The 16238-nt window shown below is 42.5% G+C and overlaps 3 protein-coding genes across 3 annotated transcripts; 1 reads left to right on the forward strand and 2 right to left on the reverse strand.

Annotated features, from left to right (window-relative positions):
- Positions 1-297: 297 nt before the first annotated feature.
- ttc5 (tetratricopeptide repeat domain 5) lies at positions 298-4455 on the reverse strand. The gene is made up of 9 exons (XM_070929610.1): positions 4283-4455; positions 2689-2821; positions 2383-2594; positions 2075-2225; positions 1861-1952; positions 1568-1771; positions 1074-1288; positions 800-944; positions 298-715 (listed from the first exon to the last, which is right to left on the reverse strand). Exons 1-9 carry the CDS (start codon positions 4343-4345, stop codon positions 596-598), a joined length of 1335 nt encoding a protein of 444 aa, XP_070785711.1. The 5' UTR covers positions 4346-4455; the 3' UTR covers positions 298-595.
- A 364-nt stretch (positions 4456-4819) lies between these two features.
- On the forward strand, positions 4820-9733 carry mettl3 (methyltransferase like 3). Its single transcript, XM_070929609.1, has 11 exons — positions 4820-5005; positions 5891-6081; positions 6233-6688; positions 6788-6963; positions 7592-7805; positions 7981-8168; positions 8507-8545; positions 8659-8767; positions 8920-8985; positions 9096-9208; positions 9299-9733. Exons 1-11 carry the CDS (start codon positions 4903-4905, stop codon positions 9411-9413), a joined length of 1770 nt encoding a protein of 589 aa, XP_070785710.1. The 5' UTR covers positions 4820-4902; the 3' UTR covers positions 9414-9733.
- Positions 9734-10744: 1011 nt separating this feature from the next.
- LOC139306348 (uncharacterized protein C17orf114) lies at positions 10745-15817 on the reverse strand. Its single transcript, XM_070930285.1, has 3 exons — positions 15649-15817; positions 11127-11222; positions 10745-11005 (listed from the first exon to the last, which is right to left on the reverse strand). Exons 2-3 carry the CDS (start codon positions 11209-11211, stop codon positions 10833-10835), a joined length of 258 nt encoding a protein of 85 aa, XP_070786386.1. The 5' UTR covers positions 11212-11222; positions 15649-15817; the 3' UTR covers positions 10745-10832.
- Positions 15818-16238: the final 421 nt, after the last annotated feature.

Genomic DNA, 16238 nt, shown 5'->3' on the forward strand with positions numbered 1-16238 from the left:
TACAGATACAGTGTAGTGAAACCTCTGATCAATAGGCCTTTTTAACAGTAGATGTTTTTGACATGTCACAGTAGGAAAAGCACAGCTGTAAATAATAAAATGAACGATCCATTTAGCTGCTTCAGTTTCAGGGTGATGGTATTGTGCATGCTGTAATGTCCGCTGTAAAAAAGGCCTATTGTTGAATGAATGAAATGCAACTGTAGTACATTTCAAACAACATTTTGGGGACCCCTGGTGGCCCCGAGACCCCACTTTGAAAACTGCTGTTTGAAGACACCATGCAAACGCATTAGGTTTACAGTAAAAGGGTTCTCTTTCAGGGTAAACTTAAGTCACAATTCTGACATCACATCCTCATCATCACAGTTTCATTCGTTTACTAAAGAACTCCATGTTGTCCGCACAACAACAGAATACAAAAAAAGAAATATTTATAAATATAAACAAACTGTCTCTAAAGACAAAGTAACAGGGTGACCTCTATTTACAAAACAACACATAAAACAGGCACAAACTTTGGAAACTTCCATAATTATTCAAACTCTTCTTCAAAATCCAGACAAAAAATTGGTCCTCTCGCTTCTTGTTCAGCTCATTCGCTCTGGGGCTTGTAGCTGACAGACGCAGCAATCTGACTTTGGGCATTTTGTTTCTTGCCGTTCACAATGAGCAGCAGAGGAGAGTCCACTCGTATACTTCTGAAGTCAAACGACTGCCGGAGAGAGGAAATGTGAAAGTCAGACCATTTACAAAGACATAAATTATATACATTTTAAACCACACACGAAACACTGACCTCATCTTTATGTGTTATACTGTTTCGTTTGACCTGAGGTTCAGGAATGACTACAGTGTCTCCTATCAGGACGCCCCAGCTGTCCGCTGTGTTGTATACCATCACCACTATACATGTCTCCTCGCTGTCCACCATGCCAAACGTACTGGAGGGAAAAAAATGATTTTACAACACCACTCCAAAAATCCAATTTTTCTCCACGATCACACCAAGACTGAAACAAACAGCATGTGGATGAGCGATTACTATTAATGATAACATAAGCTGCACTCACAAAGCCATGCGACCCTCAGATGCCAGGCTGAACACCACCTTGCCCAGGGCGGCCACCCCGGCGTTGTGACCGTGCGTGAGGGAGGAAAGAGTTCGAGGCTCCAGGCTGCCGACGCGCCCAGTTGGGGAGCGGAACTGAGGGGAGGAGCAGGGACCCAAGGTCGACGTGTTGAGATTAGAGAGCATCGTCCGTAACCGACGCGCCTTCACCTTCCCCTAAAGAGATGGAGAGACTGAAGCTTAGGAGCAAAACAAGAGCTATGGCTGTGCTTTGCTGCCACCTTGTGGTGAAAAATGAAATCTTTGACATTCAATGTATTTGCCAACAATCGCAAAGATTACATTTTATAGAACAAATAAACAAATAGAAAATATATTTCTCCAAACATTACGAAACACTGAAAATCTGCTGCTGTATGTTATGATACATTTTGAATTGCCAGTATTATTGTAATCATTTGTAAATGGTTACTAAACTGGTCAGATGTCTCCTACCTTGTTCTGTATGAGTTCTGTGACTTTTCTCAGATACTCCAGCAGCTGCTTCTCCCTCTCTGGAGGCTCCTCCCAGCCCGGGTCCAGTGCCGCGGCTCGGCTGTAGCCGGAAAGCGCAGACCCGAACATCTCCTCGTACTGGAACAGAGTGGATCGGTTGAAATGCAGCTCCGGGTAACAAGAGGCAGCTCTGTCCACTTTCTCCTACACATGGGGAAGAGAGGAGAAAAATATTAAAACAATAGTGCAATTAGTGCTGATGGATTTTAACATGTTCAATTCTAAATACTCACAGATTGTGCATAGGCACTTAGAGCTTGTTGAGACAACTGTGGATTCTGTCCGCAGGTGAAAAACAGAGACACATTGGCATTTCCCAGGATATCTGTAAAAACAACAAACACAATTTTAGGATATGGAAGTACATTGACAACAAAACTATTACTATTTGAGCATGCAATCCGATCATAAGTACACTTTTATTATTATTATTTTAGCTCCACTCACACCAGGACGTCCCGTCTGTGACGTCCAGCTGGACGGCTTGTCGTGCCATGTCCACACTCTCCAGCACCTGCTTGCCATGTGCGTCGCTGTCCGCCGCTGGAAGCTGTCTCAGCACCATGGACAGGTTGCGTAAAGACACTTTGTTCTTGCTCTAAGAGGTGGAAGATGAACCACAAGACAGATGAGCACCTACACGTTTCTAAAGAATATCAAGGAATGTGGTGCTTGAATTGTGGCTTTTTATGTGGAAAGCCATGAAAAACAATGCTTCACTGAGTTGAAAACATGTCCCTCTCTTCTTTCTGTACCTGTTGCAAGGCTCCAGTGAAGCAGTTCTTGGCACCGATCAGGTCTCCTTTTTTCCAGTACTGCTCCCCTAATGTGTTCCAGCCCTCGACCAGGCCAGGCTCCAGCTTCACAGCGCGGGAAAGGCACTCTTCTGCTACAGCACTGAAGTCAGGGGCTACGTTCAGACACCTGCCCTTCTGCAGCAGAAACTCTGCTTTGTGTTTAAAATGATCTATGGGAAAATTGTAAACAAAGAGACACAGCGGGTGTGAACGATGTTCTGCAAATTAAAGACTGAAATGATGTTGTGTAAAGACAACACTCACCTTCTTTCTCCTCCAGCTTCTTCAGAGTCTTTTCTATCTCCTGTGCGACATCACTTTGTTTCCTCCCAGCTTCCTCCACACTGTGAGTCTCAAAATAGCAATCCCTGAAATTATAAAGTTCATCCACGAGCTCCTGTAATGGGCAGGGAGGGGGAGGGTGTAAAAAAAGCAAGCAAATTAAAAATAGACCAAAGGCACATTTCTCACAGCTAAATCTGCCTGTAGTACGATTCTTACTTCTGGGACTATTTATACTAAAAATCTGGGACTCCATACCCAGTAGAGATGCACCAATATACCAGCATACTATCTGGTTTATTGACAACTTGCAGATATTTTATAAAATACAACACATCATTCTTTGTCAGGGATAGAACCATGAAGTCCTTGACTTATTTCTGTCGTCTCTCTGTCCACCAACCTCTAGCAAGATGGAGACAGGCATTTAATGTCAGACCAAAGAAATATTGGAAGCTAGGAACTAAAAATTGGAAAACTGAATATTTTTTTCAAAGAAGTCACTCAGAGGAAATAATCAATTCAACTGTATATAATATGTAAAGCATAAAACAATGAATTGAGATATCCATATCCTATGTAAGAAAGCTAATCAGCCACTGTGTAACCTTTGCCTCCTTAATTAAAGGTGGTAGGGTTAGATTTAACACATCAAGATCAGTTTACCCATCACGAGGAGTACTGCTCAGCCGTGTTAAACTGTTACATAAAGTCTCTGGAGGACCTTTGTCAAGTCTGAGAAAATAACTCAAGTCATCTGGTTTATCTGGACTTGCGCTTAAGACTTTTTTATTTAACAGAAAACCTGCCATACAAACTGGGAGCATGTGGGCGTTTACCAGACAGAGAGGGTCTTATGAACGAAGCTACTGAATGGCATTATGGGAATTGTAGGATTCAGTGTTTTTGGTGCTTGACCCATACTCAGAGTCTCTCTTGCTTTGATTTTGTTCAGCTTTATGGAAGTGCAATACTACGTTTCTGGAGGTTCCCTTTAAATTAACTGTCAAATCATTAACAGAATAAATGTACCGTTGTCGTTTTAGAAAATAAAACATTTATATTAATGATAGGCATTTCTAGAAAGTGTAACCATCTATGCACCTGCATTTGAACTAATGACTAATGGTTCAGGTGTAAAAAACATATTGGCTTAAAAGAACATACTAACGCATCCCTGCTTGGTGCTTTAACAAGTCTTCAGGCAGACTGACAATCTGGTGACTCAGCAATAAGTAGAATGGAAGCAACCAAAGCATGCATATTTAAGTAATTTTGTAGGCAGTGTAATGTATAAAAATTAAAAAGGTAGGAGGTCATTCTACACATAAAACGAGAACAGTGGCACACATAAATATCGCACTATATCAAACATTAAGGCTGAACGCCAAGAAAGGTCTGTTAGCCTGACAGTTGCAGCCAGTTGTTATAGTAACGACTCTATCAGAAGATGTCCAGCGAGAAAACTAAGACGAAACACGACTCTAACCTCACGAGTAGTCAACAAAACACAAAAGCTCGGACACTTGGTGTATTTAAATATTCGTGTAACGTTAATGTAATCGGGAATAAGTACCTTCATAATTTGCAGTTCGTTTTTGTCTTTCGCAGGCTCGCCACTCTTCTCGTCTTCCGCCATCTTTGCGTTAGCTTAGGGCAGCAACAGCCTGGTAGCTTGAAGAGCAGCTACTTGAGAGGAGCAAAATGCACCAAGTTACGAAACGGGTATTAAATGTGAAGTTCTGATGTTAATATGCTGATAGAAACTGTCATTTCTTTTCTGAAACAGCACGAATGCAATTAAGTTTAGCACACGGGAAACAGGCTTTTAATTTTCAGTGACGCCGGAAATTGGCGTAGTCCGTACCAAAAATGAACCCGACAAGGAACCTCTTCACAAGTTAACAGAGATACCTTTATTGTGTAGTTTTTTGTTCCTAAAATACAGCTTTCAGTATAAGCGGATACAAGTATGATAATGTATTTATTCAGATAATATAATCACCAGGATCATTCGTTAACACGGCACCGGTCAGCCGGAACGCTCAATCTCAATCAAGATGCTTGCCCGACATTTTTTCGCCGTGTACCATACATTCTTCGCTCCTAACAAGGCGGACGGTGGTCAACTTTTCTCTAAATACTGTTCAGTGTGGCCGTTGTCGGCGTTGGTATTGCTGTTGAATCCAGCTCGTCATGTCGGACACATGGAGCAACATTCAGGCGCACAAGAAGCAGCTGGACTCTCTGCGCGAGAGGCTGCAGCGGCGGCGGAAAGACCCCGCACAACTGTCCGCGGGTACGTTCACACCAGAGTGCGGGTACCAGCAGGGCGGCAACTAACCATTGTTTTTGTTACCAAGTAATCAATGGAGTGTTCATCCGTTTAATCAGTTAATTATTACGTCCATACATGTTCAAGAATGAAGACAACTGCCAGTGATGTCTTACAAACTTTTACCTGCAAATGTTACGGATAATTAATGACAAACGATAACAGCAATCTGGTAGCTACCGATCAGTTAAAAGATTAATTAGCAATTGTAGTATAAATATTGTATAATAATATAAGTGGCTACTTTCAATTGAAGATAAGTTAGTAGAAGTTTGTATGGGCCGGGCTGTAAAACTAATTATTTTTATTTTTAATTAATTCTCTTGAACTGTTTGTGCAACAGTGGGAGGACTGAAACGTGAAACACCAATGTGTGTGTCACAACATGATCAATGTTTCCATCAGTTTTGTGTAGTTTTTCTATATTAAAAAATACAAATAGAAAGATTAGCCAACTAGTAAATACTACAAGATGTTGCTCAGCCATGTTCGAGGGGGCTTTGAAAGTCCTTGAAACATGAAGCAATATATTAAAAGCTTTTTAAGATGAATGAATGTCCTTGAACATCCATAATTCATCAGTTTGCTTTCTTGACCTCTCTTTCTCTCTCATCAAAATCTCACTTCCAGATGAAATGCCTGTAATAGCTGGCTTTGATTTAATGTTTCATGTCATTTTTTGACTGCACATTGTCACGATTGGAAATGCCAATTTTGGGTCCCAGAATTTTATCCAACAAAACTGTTAAGTTATGGAAAACTCTTTTAATTTGATATCAAAATTATCTGGAAATCTTTGTCAAGCTTAAAAGCCTTTTCAAAATGAGGGTGTTGTTTCCTCCCGGTCAGACGCTGGAAGCAGTACAGAGGGTTCCGCAGCCAGGAGTGACAGCCCGGCTCCGTCAGCACTGTTCCCCCCTCAGGAAGAGACGGAAAAACCACCAGACCCTGAACTAGAGAAGAGACTGCTGGGATATCTGTCTGACCTGAGTCTTCCAATGCCAACGGACTCCCTTGCCATCACAAATGACCTCAACAGTGTGAGTCTTTGTCTTAATCACAGAAATGCTTGTGGAAAATCGTACACGGATTTTAAATAGTAAAAACATGTTATATTGAGTTTGGCTGTATCGTATTTACAACTTCATAATTTTTTTAATTCTCTCTCTTCTGTTTGATTCTCACTCACAGTCTGAAACAGCCGTCAGTCACAGATGCATCCAGAGTCTGCTGCTAAAATTCTCCGCTCAGGAGCTCATCGAGGTCCGGCAGCCCACCTCAGCCTCCTCTTCTACGACTTCGTCCTCCTCAGTCGTGGTGGCAGTGGACCACACGAAACTATGGGCCATGATCGGGTCTGGGGCTGGAGCCCAACGGGCTGGAGTCAAGAGAAAAGCAGAAGATCCAACTCACCACAAAAGAGCTCCGGGCTTCTCGCCCTCACTTCAGAGCTCTGCCTCTCCTCCCCACACTTCCTTCACCTCTCTGACGCCGGCGGCTTCCTCCTCACAGCTGGCGGGGCCTTCGGCATCGGGGAGCGGGGCCGACAAGAAGGGCAGGAGCAGTAAAAGCCAGTCGTCTCACATGGACATGGAGATAGAGAGCCTCCTGAACCAACAGTCCACTAAAGAGCAGCAGAGCAAGAAGGTAGACCCACCAGTACCTCCTCTTGTCTCGTGCAGCATCCAGAATTATTATAACCAGCTACATAGTTTGGAGGTGTGATTGGATGTTATTCATGTCTAGGTGAGCAGAGAGATTCTGGAGCTGCTCAATGCCAGCACAGCCAAGGAGCAGTCCATCGTGGAAAAGTTCCGGTCTCGAGGTCGTGCTCAGGTCCAAGAGTTCTGCGACCACGGGACCAAAGAGGAGTGTGTGCGCTCTGGAGACACACCTCAGCCGTGCACAAAGTTACATTTCCGGTCAGTGTTTCTCAGCATGCTCTAAAAACATTTTTTTCTGTATTTATGTCACGCGCATGATAAAATCTTCCTCTCTCTCAAATTAATTCAGATTAATGATGAATTTGCATTGCAGTTCAGCGTTTTTCCCTCTGTCTGTCTCCTGATTTCCTGTCATCTCTCTACTATCTACTATCGAATAAAGACATGAAATGCCACTTTATGACAGTTGCCTAATGCAAGTTATGTAAATGAGGTCTAAATTTAAAACTTAGAAAGACCTTATTGCTACAACATTACTTTCATTTTAATCAAATGGAAAAGGATGATGCATCTTGTTACTTTTTTAAATAAATAAAGGATTTATGTTTCTCCTCATCCTAAATGATGGTTTACCGTAGTGGTTCCCTACCTGGTGGTTGGGAACCCCCAAAGTGGTCTCAAAATAATATAAACAAAGTAGTCTTTGTTTTAATGGGGGCACAAAAAGGCTGGTCTAAGGATAGAGGGTACATTTTTTACACAGGGTAAATATTTTTGTATTTTAACCTTTGTGTTAAAGTAGAGTAGATTTTTATTCAAACCTGAAGCTGTTCAAATAAAATGACACAAACATGTTTATGCTGCAATATTTTATTTTCTCGTTCAGTCGCATCATCAACAAGCACACAGACGAGAGCCTCGGCGACTGCTCCTTCCTCAACACGTGTTTCCACATGGACACCTGCAAATACGTCCACTATGAGATCGACAGCCCCCCAGAGACCGAGGGGAGCCTGCTGGGGCCCCAGGCCGGGACCACGGAGCTCGGACTTCATCCAGGGGACGCCGACAGCAACGTGGGGAAACTGTTTCCCTCACAGGTGAGGAAGAGAGAGGAGGAGGAGGGATGAGGAAAGAACATGGGGTAGGAGAGCGAGAGATATAAAGAGATATTAAGAGAGATAAAGTATTTCTGATTCTGATTCTGAGAGGCAGATGGATGTTGATATCTTTGGCAGTTTTTAAAATTGACGGATGTTGCTTTTTTGTTTGCAGTGGATCTGCTGTGATATCCGCTACTTGGACGTATCCATCCTCGGCAAGTTTGCTGTGGTGATGGCCGACCCTCCGTGGGACATCCACATGGAGCTACCGTACGGTACACTGACTGACGACGAGATGAGAAAACTCAACATCCCCATCCTGCAAGATGACGGTTTCCTCTTTCTCTGGGTCACTGGCAGGTAACTACAACAATGCAAACGGTCTCAAAATGTCCTGGAACCAAAAATCTAAATTTGGATAATACTTTGTGTATACTAGTATTTATTTTCACTTTTCTGTACAGTATTCTCTGTATTTGACAGAAAAGCTGTTCCCTGTTCCCATTTTCAAGTTTTTCTCCCCAAAAGTTAAAGCTTACTCAGTTAAATCAAGTAGTAGTGGTGGGATTTATCATATCTAACAAAACATTTTTATACAGGTTGAACCTGCATGGTAATACTAGTCAGGGTCCTAGTTCTGCACCTCCTCACATATCTGTGCTTGTCAAACTATATCTGCCCAACCTCTCTTCTTACAGGGCTATGGAGCTGGGCAGAGAGTGTCTCAGTCTTTGGGGGTAAGTCTGTCCTTCTCTTAAATCGACTACCATAAAGTGATAATTTTGTTAGGACACCATCCGATTTCATTTCTTATATATTTGTTGATGTTGTTGTTGTTGTTGTTTTTCAGCTATGAGCATGTCGATGAAATCATTTGGGTGAAAACCAACCAGCTTCAGAGAATCATCCGCACAGGACGGACAGGCCATTGGCTGAACCACGGGAAGGAGCACTGCCTGGTATGTTTGCTTGCGTCTGTTCTTATGTAGGAGTTTCTACTTTTTGCATTCTTGGTAGTCAGAAAGGCCTCCCCATAGAATTGTGAATATTCCTGCAGAAAGTGATGCAGATAAAAAATGTGAAACACACCATGTGATTTGTTTCTCTTCAGGTGGGTGTGAAGGGAAACCCTCAGGGGTTCAACAGAGGTTTGGACTGTGACGTCATCGTGGCCGAGGTAAATGATTACATCGTCTGTTGTATTTATTGTATTTACCCCTGTATTATTTCTACAGCATGAAAACATTGCTTCCATCTCTTCACTGCGTCTCAAACACTCTCTTCCAGGTCCGCTCCACCAGCCACAAACCGGATGAGATCTACGGCATGATAGAGAGACTCTCACCCGGCACCAGGAAGATTGAGCTTTTCGGTCGACCCCACAACGTCCAGCCCAACTGGTAACATACCATCATGCTTTCATTTAAAGGCACAGTAACAGTTCTACTTATTCTACACATACCGATTGATCTTTTACCCTCCACTACTAGGGTAACTCTTGGAAACCAGCTCGATGGCATTCATCTCTTGGATCCTGAAGTCGTGGCTCGCTTTAAGAAGCGTTATCCAGACGGCGTCATCTCCAAACCCAAAAACATGCAGTGAGGACTTTAACAGTGGTCACAGTTTTGGAGGAGTTTGTCTAAAGACTTGTTTGTTTTTTTTATACCAGTGAACCATTTTTTAAAATAAATGTTGTCAACAAGATACATTGTCTGTGTCTTGGTTAGGAAATGATTCTTCACGTGAAGAAATAATGTGAATTACTTTTGGAGCAGTGTTTTCATAATTTCTGCACATTACTGTATGTGATCCCCACATTTAATGCTGCAAACGATCATCAACAAAAACACAGGAGACATTCAGTTCATTTCATTGTAAATGTTTTGTTATTTTGTTAGTAAAGAATAAAGTTAACTGGTTTTGACGCACTGTAGATTTGAATAGCTGATAATTATTTTTGCATCAAAGGACATTGAAGTTTCAAATGTCAGCATGTTTTTCACAGTTGTTTGGGATCAGCGCTTACATTCATATCTTTTTAGGTGAATACAGAACCCGGTTCTGATCTGCCGTTAGAATCTGTTTTTAAAAAAAAATACATGCATTTTAATATCGAATGCAACCATGAGTTTATTTAATTATAAAAATATTAAAGAGAAGAAATTAGCCAGAGTGAACTGAAGCCAAACATGAATACCTGAATACCTGTGCAGCTCAGTTTACTTAATGCTTTCCAACGAGGAACTACCTAACAGCTGCTGAGCATCCTCAAACCTGGTAAGCAAATATTATACATAGACTCAACATGACTCCTATGCTTTCGTTCTAGGATTAGGGTTAATGCCTTTTGATGAAACTTAGTTTTTCACTGTCAGTGTACAGGGGTTTTGTCACAGAGCAGGATCAGAAAGAAAAAAGAAATGTCAACAGTAAGGTTTAGAAATATGATTCAGTCTCTCATCATGATGACGGCTAACGATGAGGTTTATATAGAGATACTTATCGTCATACTTTGAAGGTTAACTCCCTCATCCTGCTTTGTGAAACAACCTGAAAACTATTTCACATGGGCCATTATTTAAACAGCAAATTGAAAAATCAGCATTTTTTTTTCTCACAAATGTCGTCAAAAATGGAAATTAAGAAGAGAAACAGTACAAAAGAAAAAAGTAATGCACGTTTTGGTTGTGAAAGCTGTAAACAAGTCTCTATGTTGTCTTCTCTCATCATGTCCGTTTGGGCAGTGGATCCACATGAAATCTTAATGCACGGAGATTGAAAACCAAGTCTGTTTCAGTCTGTTTTCCTCTGTCATTTGTTGAATCTGATGAATCATTGAGAGTTCTTTGTGGGCAGCGAGCAACGAGGGGTTAAAACTGTGCGCAACTACTGTTGATCACACCTGAAGGTGATGACGGATGGGTTTGCTCAGCTATCAGGCCCCCAGGTCTGTACCACAGGCTCAAGCGTGAATAAGAAAACTTTGATACTGGAGTCCATTTATCTCTTCTGTAGTCTTCCTCAGTAGGTGGCGTCCACTGCGTTGATGTTGCTGTCCAGCTGGTGTCTAAAAGACAGCCTGGCCTTCGTGGAGAAGTATATCTGGGAGCCCCGACTCAGGCTTCCTGCTCCTTCGCTGTCACTACCCCAGGATGCAGTGGATGACAGACGGGGGCTCATCTCCTCAATGGGAACTAAGGGATGGGAAGACAGGGATAGAAAGTCAGGCTTTATCAGGCTGTACTGTCATGAAATGGCTGTTTATTGGGTCGATGTTTGATTTTCTTAAATAGTCAGAGTGTAGTTGCGTCTAACCTGCAGCTGGGGGGCACTGCCGGCTCTTGCAGCGCTCTTTACAGCGTCTGTAGAAAGGAAAACACTGCAGCATCTTCACACCCATGGCAGCAACGTCTATAGAGAGAGGAGAGTGAACAGATACATAAATATAAGATAGTTGACGAAGAAATCAACAGAAATATGGACAAAAACAAAGTTATAGTCCTTTTAATGCACAGGGCTCCATTTGAGACCGTCAAACCTTCTCTCAAATATGAAATAAACAGTGCTTTAAACACATGATACAACATTTTCCAGGAGGCTCACTTCTCCTGCAGCTTCCATTTAAGCTGCCTTATCACAATGACAGCAGGTCTGAGTGCCCGGGCCGCTGACAGCTCCTTGTCTCATCACCAGGTCACAGTTTAATGGAATTATGATCCTGCACTTCAGAGACGTGACAGTCTAATGTAAGCTGACAATATCACTGAATGGCACGATGTCCCAGCAACAAGCCAATCAGTCAGTATGTACCATGCCATCATCATCATCATCATCCACGCCACCTAATCCCGGAAAAGGACGTCAATGGTCTCCGGCAGCCAGAGAAATTGTTAAGCCCTCTTCTGACAACCAAACAGATTACATAGAGGTCATCTGATGTATTCAAGTTATGACTAATAGGCAGACAGGCGCATAGCTCAACTGAAGCTAAAGTTATTGTTTTCATCTTGAGAACACTAAAAGCTTTTGTTTCTGAACTTTTCCCTCTCCGCCAGCAATTGTGCTTTCCACTGAGACCTAGATCTGCCTTGAATATACGCCCAATCTTTGATCTAATGCTGCAGGCACTGTAGATCTGATCCATTGAGCCACAAGTCACTCAAATTCATAATGTCCCCCGAGGATTGTCCCGCTATCTGTGACACTTGTGAATGATGAGATAAAGCCAGGGCCACATGCCGGCACAGAGATGTGTTTAGTGGGGGAAAAAAAAGGTATTTATTTTAGTCTAATCAGGTTAAGAAACAGGTCAGGTGAAATGGAGCAGAGGGACCTGATGGATCTCGATGGTTTCTATTGTACATGTGCTTTGGGGTAAAAGAATAATTGTGTAGCTTTAATGTTTCTGCTGCAATGACCTACACTTGTATGTATAACCTTTACATGATGAACAGCCACAGCAACAGCCGACCAAACAGTGAAATTACTCCTTTCCCAAGTGAACAAAGGCATAACACACTATATAAACCAGAGAGTCCTTCCCTCATAAAAAAAACACTAAAATAGCTCTTGGGTCACTTTATGGCAGGAGGTGATAAATTGTCAGGTGACAGGATGGGATGGATGGTTTTATAGAGAGCACATACCAGTGTTTCTAGAAAGAGATGCATGATGACCCAAAAGAGACACAAGGTTACTAAAAAGAGATGTAAAACTACTACAAAGAGATGCAAAATGACCACAAAGAGACACAAAACATCTACAAAGAGATGCAAAATGACAACAGAGAGACACAGCGGCCTGAATCAAACACTACAGTCTGATGAGAAAAACCAACCGTGCGATAAAGCACTAAGCTCCTTTGTTCATTAATCACAGACGGAAAGATTTGGATATCTGATGACAAACAGTGAACTGTGATCGCAACACACAGGAGAACAGTGTTCGGCTAACAATGTTTTCCTTATTTTTCACTGTTTGCTGCTGATTCCTCGCGCTGCTTGATTCAGTGAGGCAATTTTCATGGCGACGTGACGGCTCACACATACACACAGAGTCACAGAGCTGCTGCAGCACATTACAGACGAGCGTGGACTTGAGTCCACAAAGTGAAAAACTCTCTGTAATCGCGGATTTCACCGTCTCTCTTTTTTTGGATAAATTCACACAGCAAAAGCTCTTTTTTTCCCCTCCTCCATTTCTTAACCATCTAATGCACCTCCCTTCTCATTTCCACTCAGGTGTGGCTGTGAAACTCTATCCCATTTACAGACACAGTGAATCCATTATGTTTAGGTCAATTTAGAGGTTCTGCCTGTGAAATGAGAACTCACAGTATAGTACACATTGTGAAGGAAAAGGAACAGGGACAGGACCGGCTGACCATGTTTTTCTAGTTTCATTATAGCATTATAATATAAATTCCTTATGTATTAATAACTCTGCAAGTTTTTCTCCTCATAAAAACAAGTGTGCCAAGCAGTTCCACACACACACACAACATTAAGGCCCGGGTCAGTGGTGAGGAATTCTGGGCCCAGATCATGATTGGCTGTGGGGGTCTGGCAGCACATAGCAGCCTGGGAGCCTGGAGGAGAAAAACAACCTCAGATGGCAAACACACACATACACAAACACACCCAGAAAGCACAGAGACCGTATTGACCACAGAGAGTGAGGGAGAAGAAGAAATAGACAGGAGGTAGAGGATGCAGAGGGGGAAGAGCAGAAGATATTGTGAGAGTGGAAAAAGAGGGGACACTGGTCTGAAGTTGTGCCTTGACCTCTTTTTCTCTTCATGTTTTTCTCAGACTAGAGTCTCCAGCCTGCAGGCAGCTGATACGAGCCACGTGCAGCACCTGAATAATGTGGCTTTACTTGTTCAATCAGTGGTGGCTCGCTGATGGAGCTGAAATTTGTACAAAAGTGTCCTTCGGCTTGAGGTTTTTTCATAGTTTTGAGTGCATGTTTGTGGGAGAGTTAAGCGATGTTTACGTGTTTGCCGAGCATGATCCCTACACAGTTCTCCATGTCTAAACGTCAGTCAAACTTTCATCTCTGCAAACCCCCTCACCAGTCCACACTCAGCCCCTTATCTGCTTTGTAAATAATGTTAAAGCAAGCAGCGGAGCATGCACACACTTACAGTAACGTGATAGCAATCTTCCCACTGCTCCACATTTCCTACTGAGCTCCCCTTTTCCAAGTTGCTCCCTGAGGCTTTATGGGAGAAAAAAAAAGTGCAGTCCTGTGTCACTGCCCTCAACACAAAGCCTCACACAGGTCTGCCAGGCTAGATGACGCACACACTCCTCTGTGCATGTATACCTGCACAAGTGTGTGTGTCCATTAATAGCAGCATGCAATCCGCTTTCATTCATATTCATTCCAGCTAATGGATAAAGCAGCTTTTAATGTGTTTCTATAGAGATCTCATATAACATAATGGCAATAATGTTGGTTATTGTCAGTGGTGGAAAGTAATTAAGTACATGGCTCAAGTACTGTGCTTTTAAGATACTTGTACTTCCATTTTATGCTACTTTATACTTCTACTTCACTACATTTCAGAGGCAAATATTGTACTTTTTACTGATAAAGATTTTACAAACAAAGCATGAGCTCAGCTTATGATACATGATGTTTTGTTATATAGGGGATTAGGGGTTATTCTGCAAAATGAGGACTTCTGATAGGGTTAGGGTAATTGCTAATAATAATTCTGTAGTTTTGCTTAGATGCAGGACTTTTAGGGACTGTATGAAAATGATTTTTCACTTTGTAAGAAATGCTGCAACACCGTCCCCACCGTTAATTGGTACAACTTGTTCAATCGTGTGCCTCAATTTAAACTTTAATATCTCAATGGGACTTCTCATGTGTGCCACTACTGTACACATTAATAAAAGCCCGACACAGACACAGAATTGTTGTCCTCTGCAAATAGAAAATGCACCTTTCATGAACCACAGTGCAAATGAAAGTTGTCTTTTTGACTATAAACCATATCGCAAAGAAAAGCTGAAATAAAATACAAGTTTCGGACGGGGAGGAACTGAAAGACTCTCTCCTACTTTCCAAGAAAAGTCAGACTAAAGCCAAAAGAAAAGGCGAAAAAAATGAGGCCTCTCTACCCCTGTAATAATTTTCGAACAGTCCCTAACCTGTAATTGAATATTCCTGCACTTTTACTTAAATAAAGAAACGAATCACTTCTTCCACCACTAGTTTCGTCGTGTTTGGCTGATTAACACACCTTTAGTTTACAGTTTCAGGTGCGCGTGACGGAAGCCTCTGTGCGCGTGCAGGTGGAAGGTTGAATGAGAAACTGCGCCAGACAAGATAATCTGAGCCTTCATCCAGAGCACCACTCATCTCCTCTGTCTGCGCCGATTAACTGCTTGTTTACATCTGACGGGCCAGAGGCGGAAACAGTCATTACCTGCTTATTCAGGTGAGAAGTAAAGCCTGAAGATGAGACATTTGAGGGCTTGACTTGCTCATAAATCACGTTATTCAGTGATGTCAATTAAACTGGCCGACTGGACAGTGAAAGAGAACAATAGGTGATTTATTGAGGCGTGCAGAATGAAGTTTGACAAGTGGTTTTCAGACAGTAGCCCACAAATAGGCTTCTTTATGACCAGGATCCCTCCCGCTGACACACCTCCTGCTCCAAAACCAAAAAAGCAACGCTTCCACTTGAGCTGTTCAGATAAGAGAGACCCTCGACAGAGCTTTAGAAATCCTGAGCTGCAGTCAGGTTGTGTTCAGAGAGCAGCAGTCTCATACAAACCCTTTCATTTGAGGTTTAAGTAGGTTAAATGGCATTACCTACCTGGTGAAATACAGTTAGGCTTGAAGACAGGCAGTGGAAAATGGATATTCTTGATAACTTCCCCACTGAAACACGACCTTTCTCACTTCACTTGTCGCCTCCCTCATTAAAACGTGTTTCGGTGTGTGTCCTCGGAGCGCTGCCCGGTTCTCCGCGTCCTGAGCTCCGCGTCCCGGTGCGTCCTTGCTGGCAGCACGGAGAGGTTTTCTGTGGCGCGGAGCGACTGAACTTTAAATAGCTAATCCCGGGAGCATGGCGAGTGAGTGGACACGCCTGCTTTCTCTCACCCTCCCTCCCTCTGAGCTCCCGACTCTCCTTTCATGCTGCCTCTCACCCATCCCACGTACACACACGTTGCACACACACACACACACACACACACACCTGTCTGCATGCTTTGTTTTGCCTCTACCTCGTTCACATATTTGTTGATAAGGATAACACAGAATTTTATCAGAAATAGCTTCTAGCGTATAAATAGCTAGTTCAAGTCATGAGGGATGAAGTCATATGTGTGCATGGACAGCAGGTCAGATTTACTCACTAAGATCATGAATTCAAGGTGATTTGACCTTTTAAACTGTGATCCA

This window comes from Enoplosus armatus, chromosome 23 (assembly GCF_043641665.1).
Source record: "Enoplosus armatus isolate fEnoArm2 chromosome 23, fEnoArm2.hap1, whole genome shotgun sequence".
NCBI lineage: Eukaryota > Metazoa > Chordata > Actinopteri > Centrarchiformes > Enoplosidae > Enoplosus > Enoplosus armatus.

What these genes read in the sequence shown, in the direction of transcription:
- mettl3 (XM_070929609.1), top strand. Translation starts at nt 4,903, where the DNA reads ATGTCGGACACATGGAGCAACATTCAGGCGCACAAGAAGCAGCTGGAC. An exon ending in TTTCTCTGGGTCACTGGCAG is followed by an intron (nt 8,169 to 8,506) that starts GTAACTACAACA and finishes CTCTTCTTACAG; the next exon opens with GGCTATGGAGCTGGGCAGAG. An exon ending in GTGACGTCATCGTGGCCGAG is followed by an intron (nt 8,986 to 9,095) that starts GTAAATGATTAC and finishes ACTCTCTTCCAG; the next exon opens with GTCCGCTCCACCAGCCACAA.
- ttc5 (XM_070929610.1), bottom strand. Translation starts at nt 4,345, where the DNA reads ATGGCGGAAGACGAGAAGAGTGGCGAGCCTGCGAAAGACAAAAACGAA. An exon ending in GAAGCTGGAGGAGAAAGAAG is followed by an intron (nt 2,595 to 2,688) that starts GTGAGTGTTGTC and finishes ATTTTCCCATAG; the next exon opens with ATCATTTTAAACACAAAGCA. An exon ending in TAAGTGCCTATGCACAATCT is followed by an intron (nt 1,772 to 1,860) that starts GTGAGTATTTAG and finishes CCCCATGTGTAG; the next exon opens with GAGAAAGTGGACAGAGCTGC.
- LOC139306348 (XM_070930285.1), bottom strand. Translation starts at nt 11,211, where the DNA reads ATGGGTGTGAAGATGCTGCAGTGTTTTCCTTTCTACAGACGCTGTAAA. An exon ending in GCAGTGCCCCCCAGCTGCAG is followed by an intron (nt 11,006 to 11,126) that starts GTTAGACGCAAC and finishes CCCATCCCTTAG; the next exon opens with TTCCCATTGAGGAGATGAGC.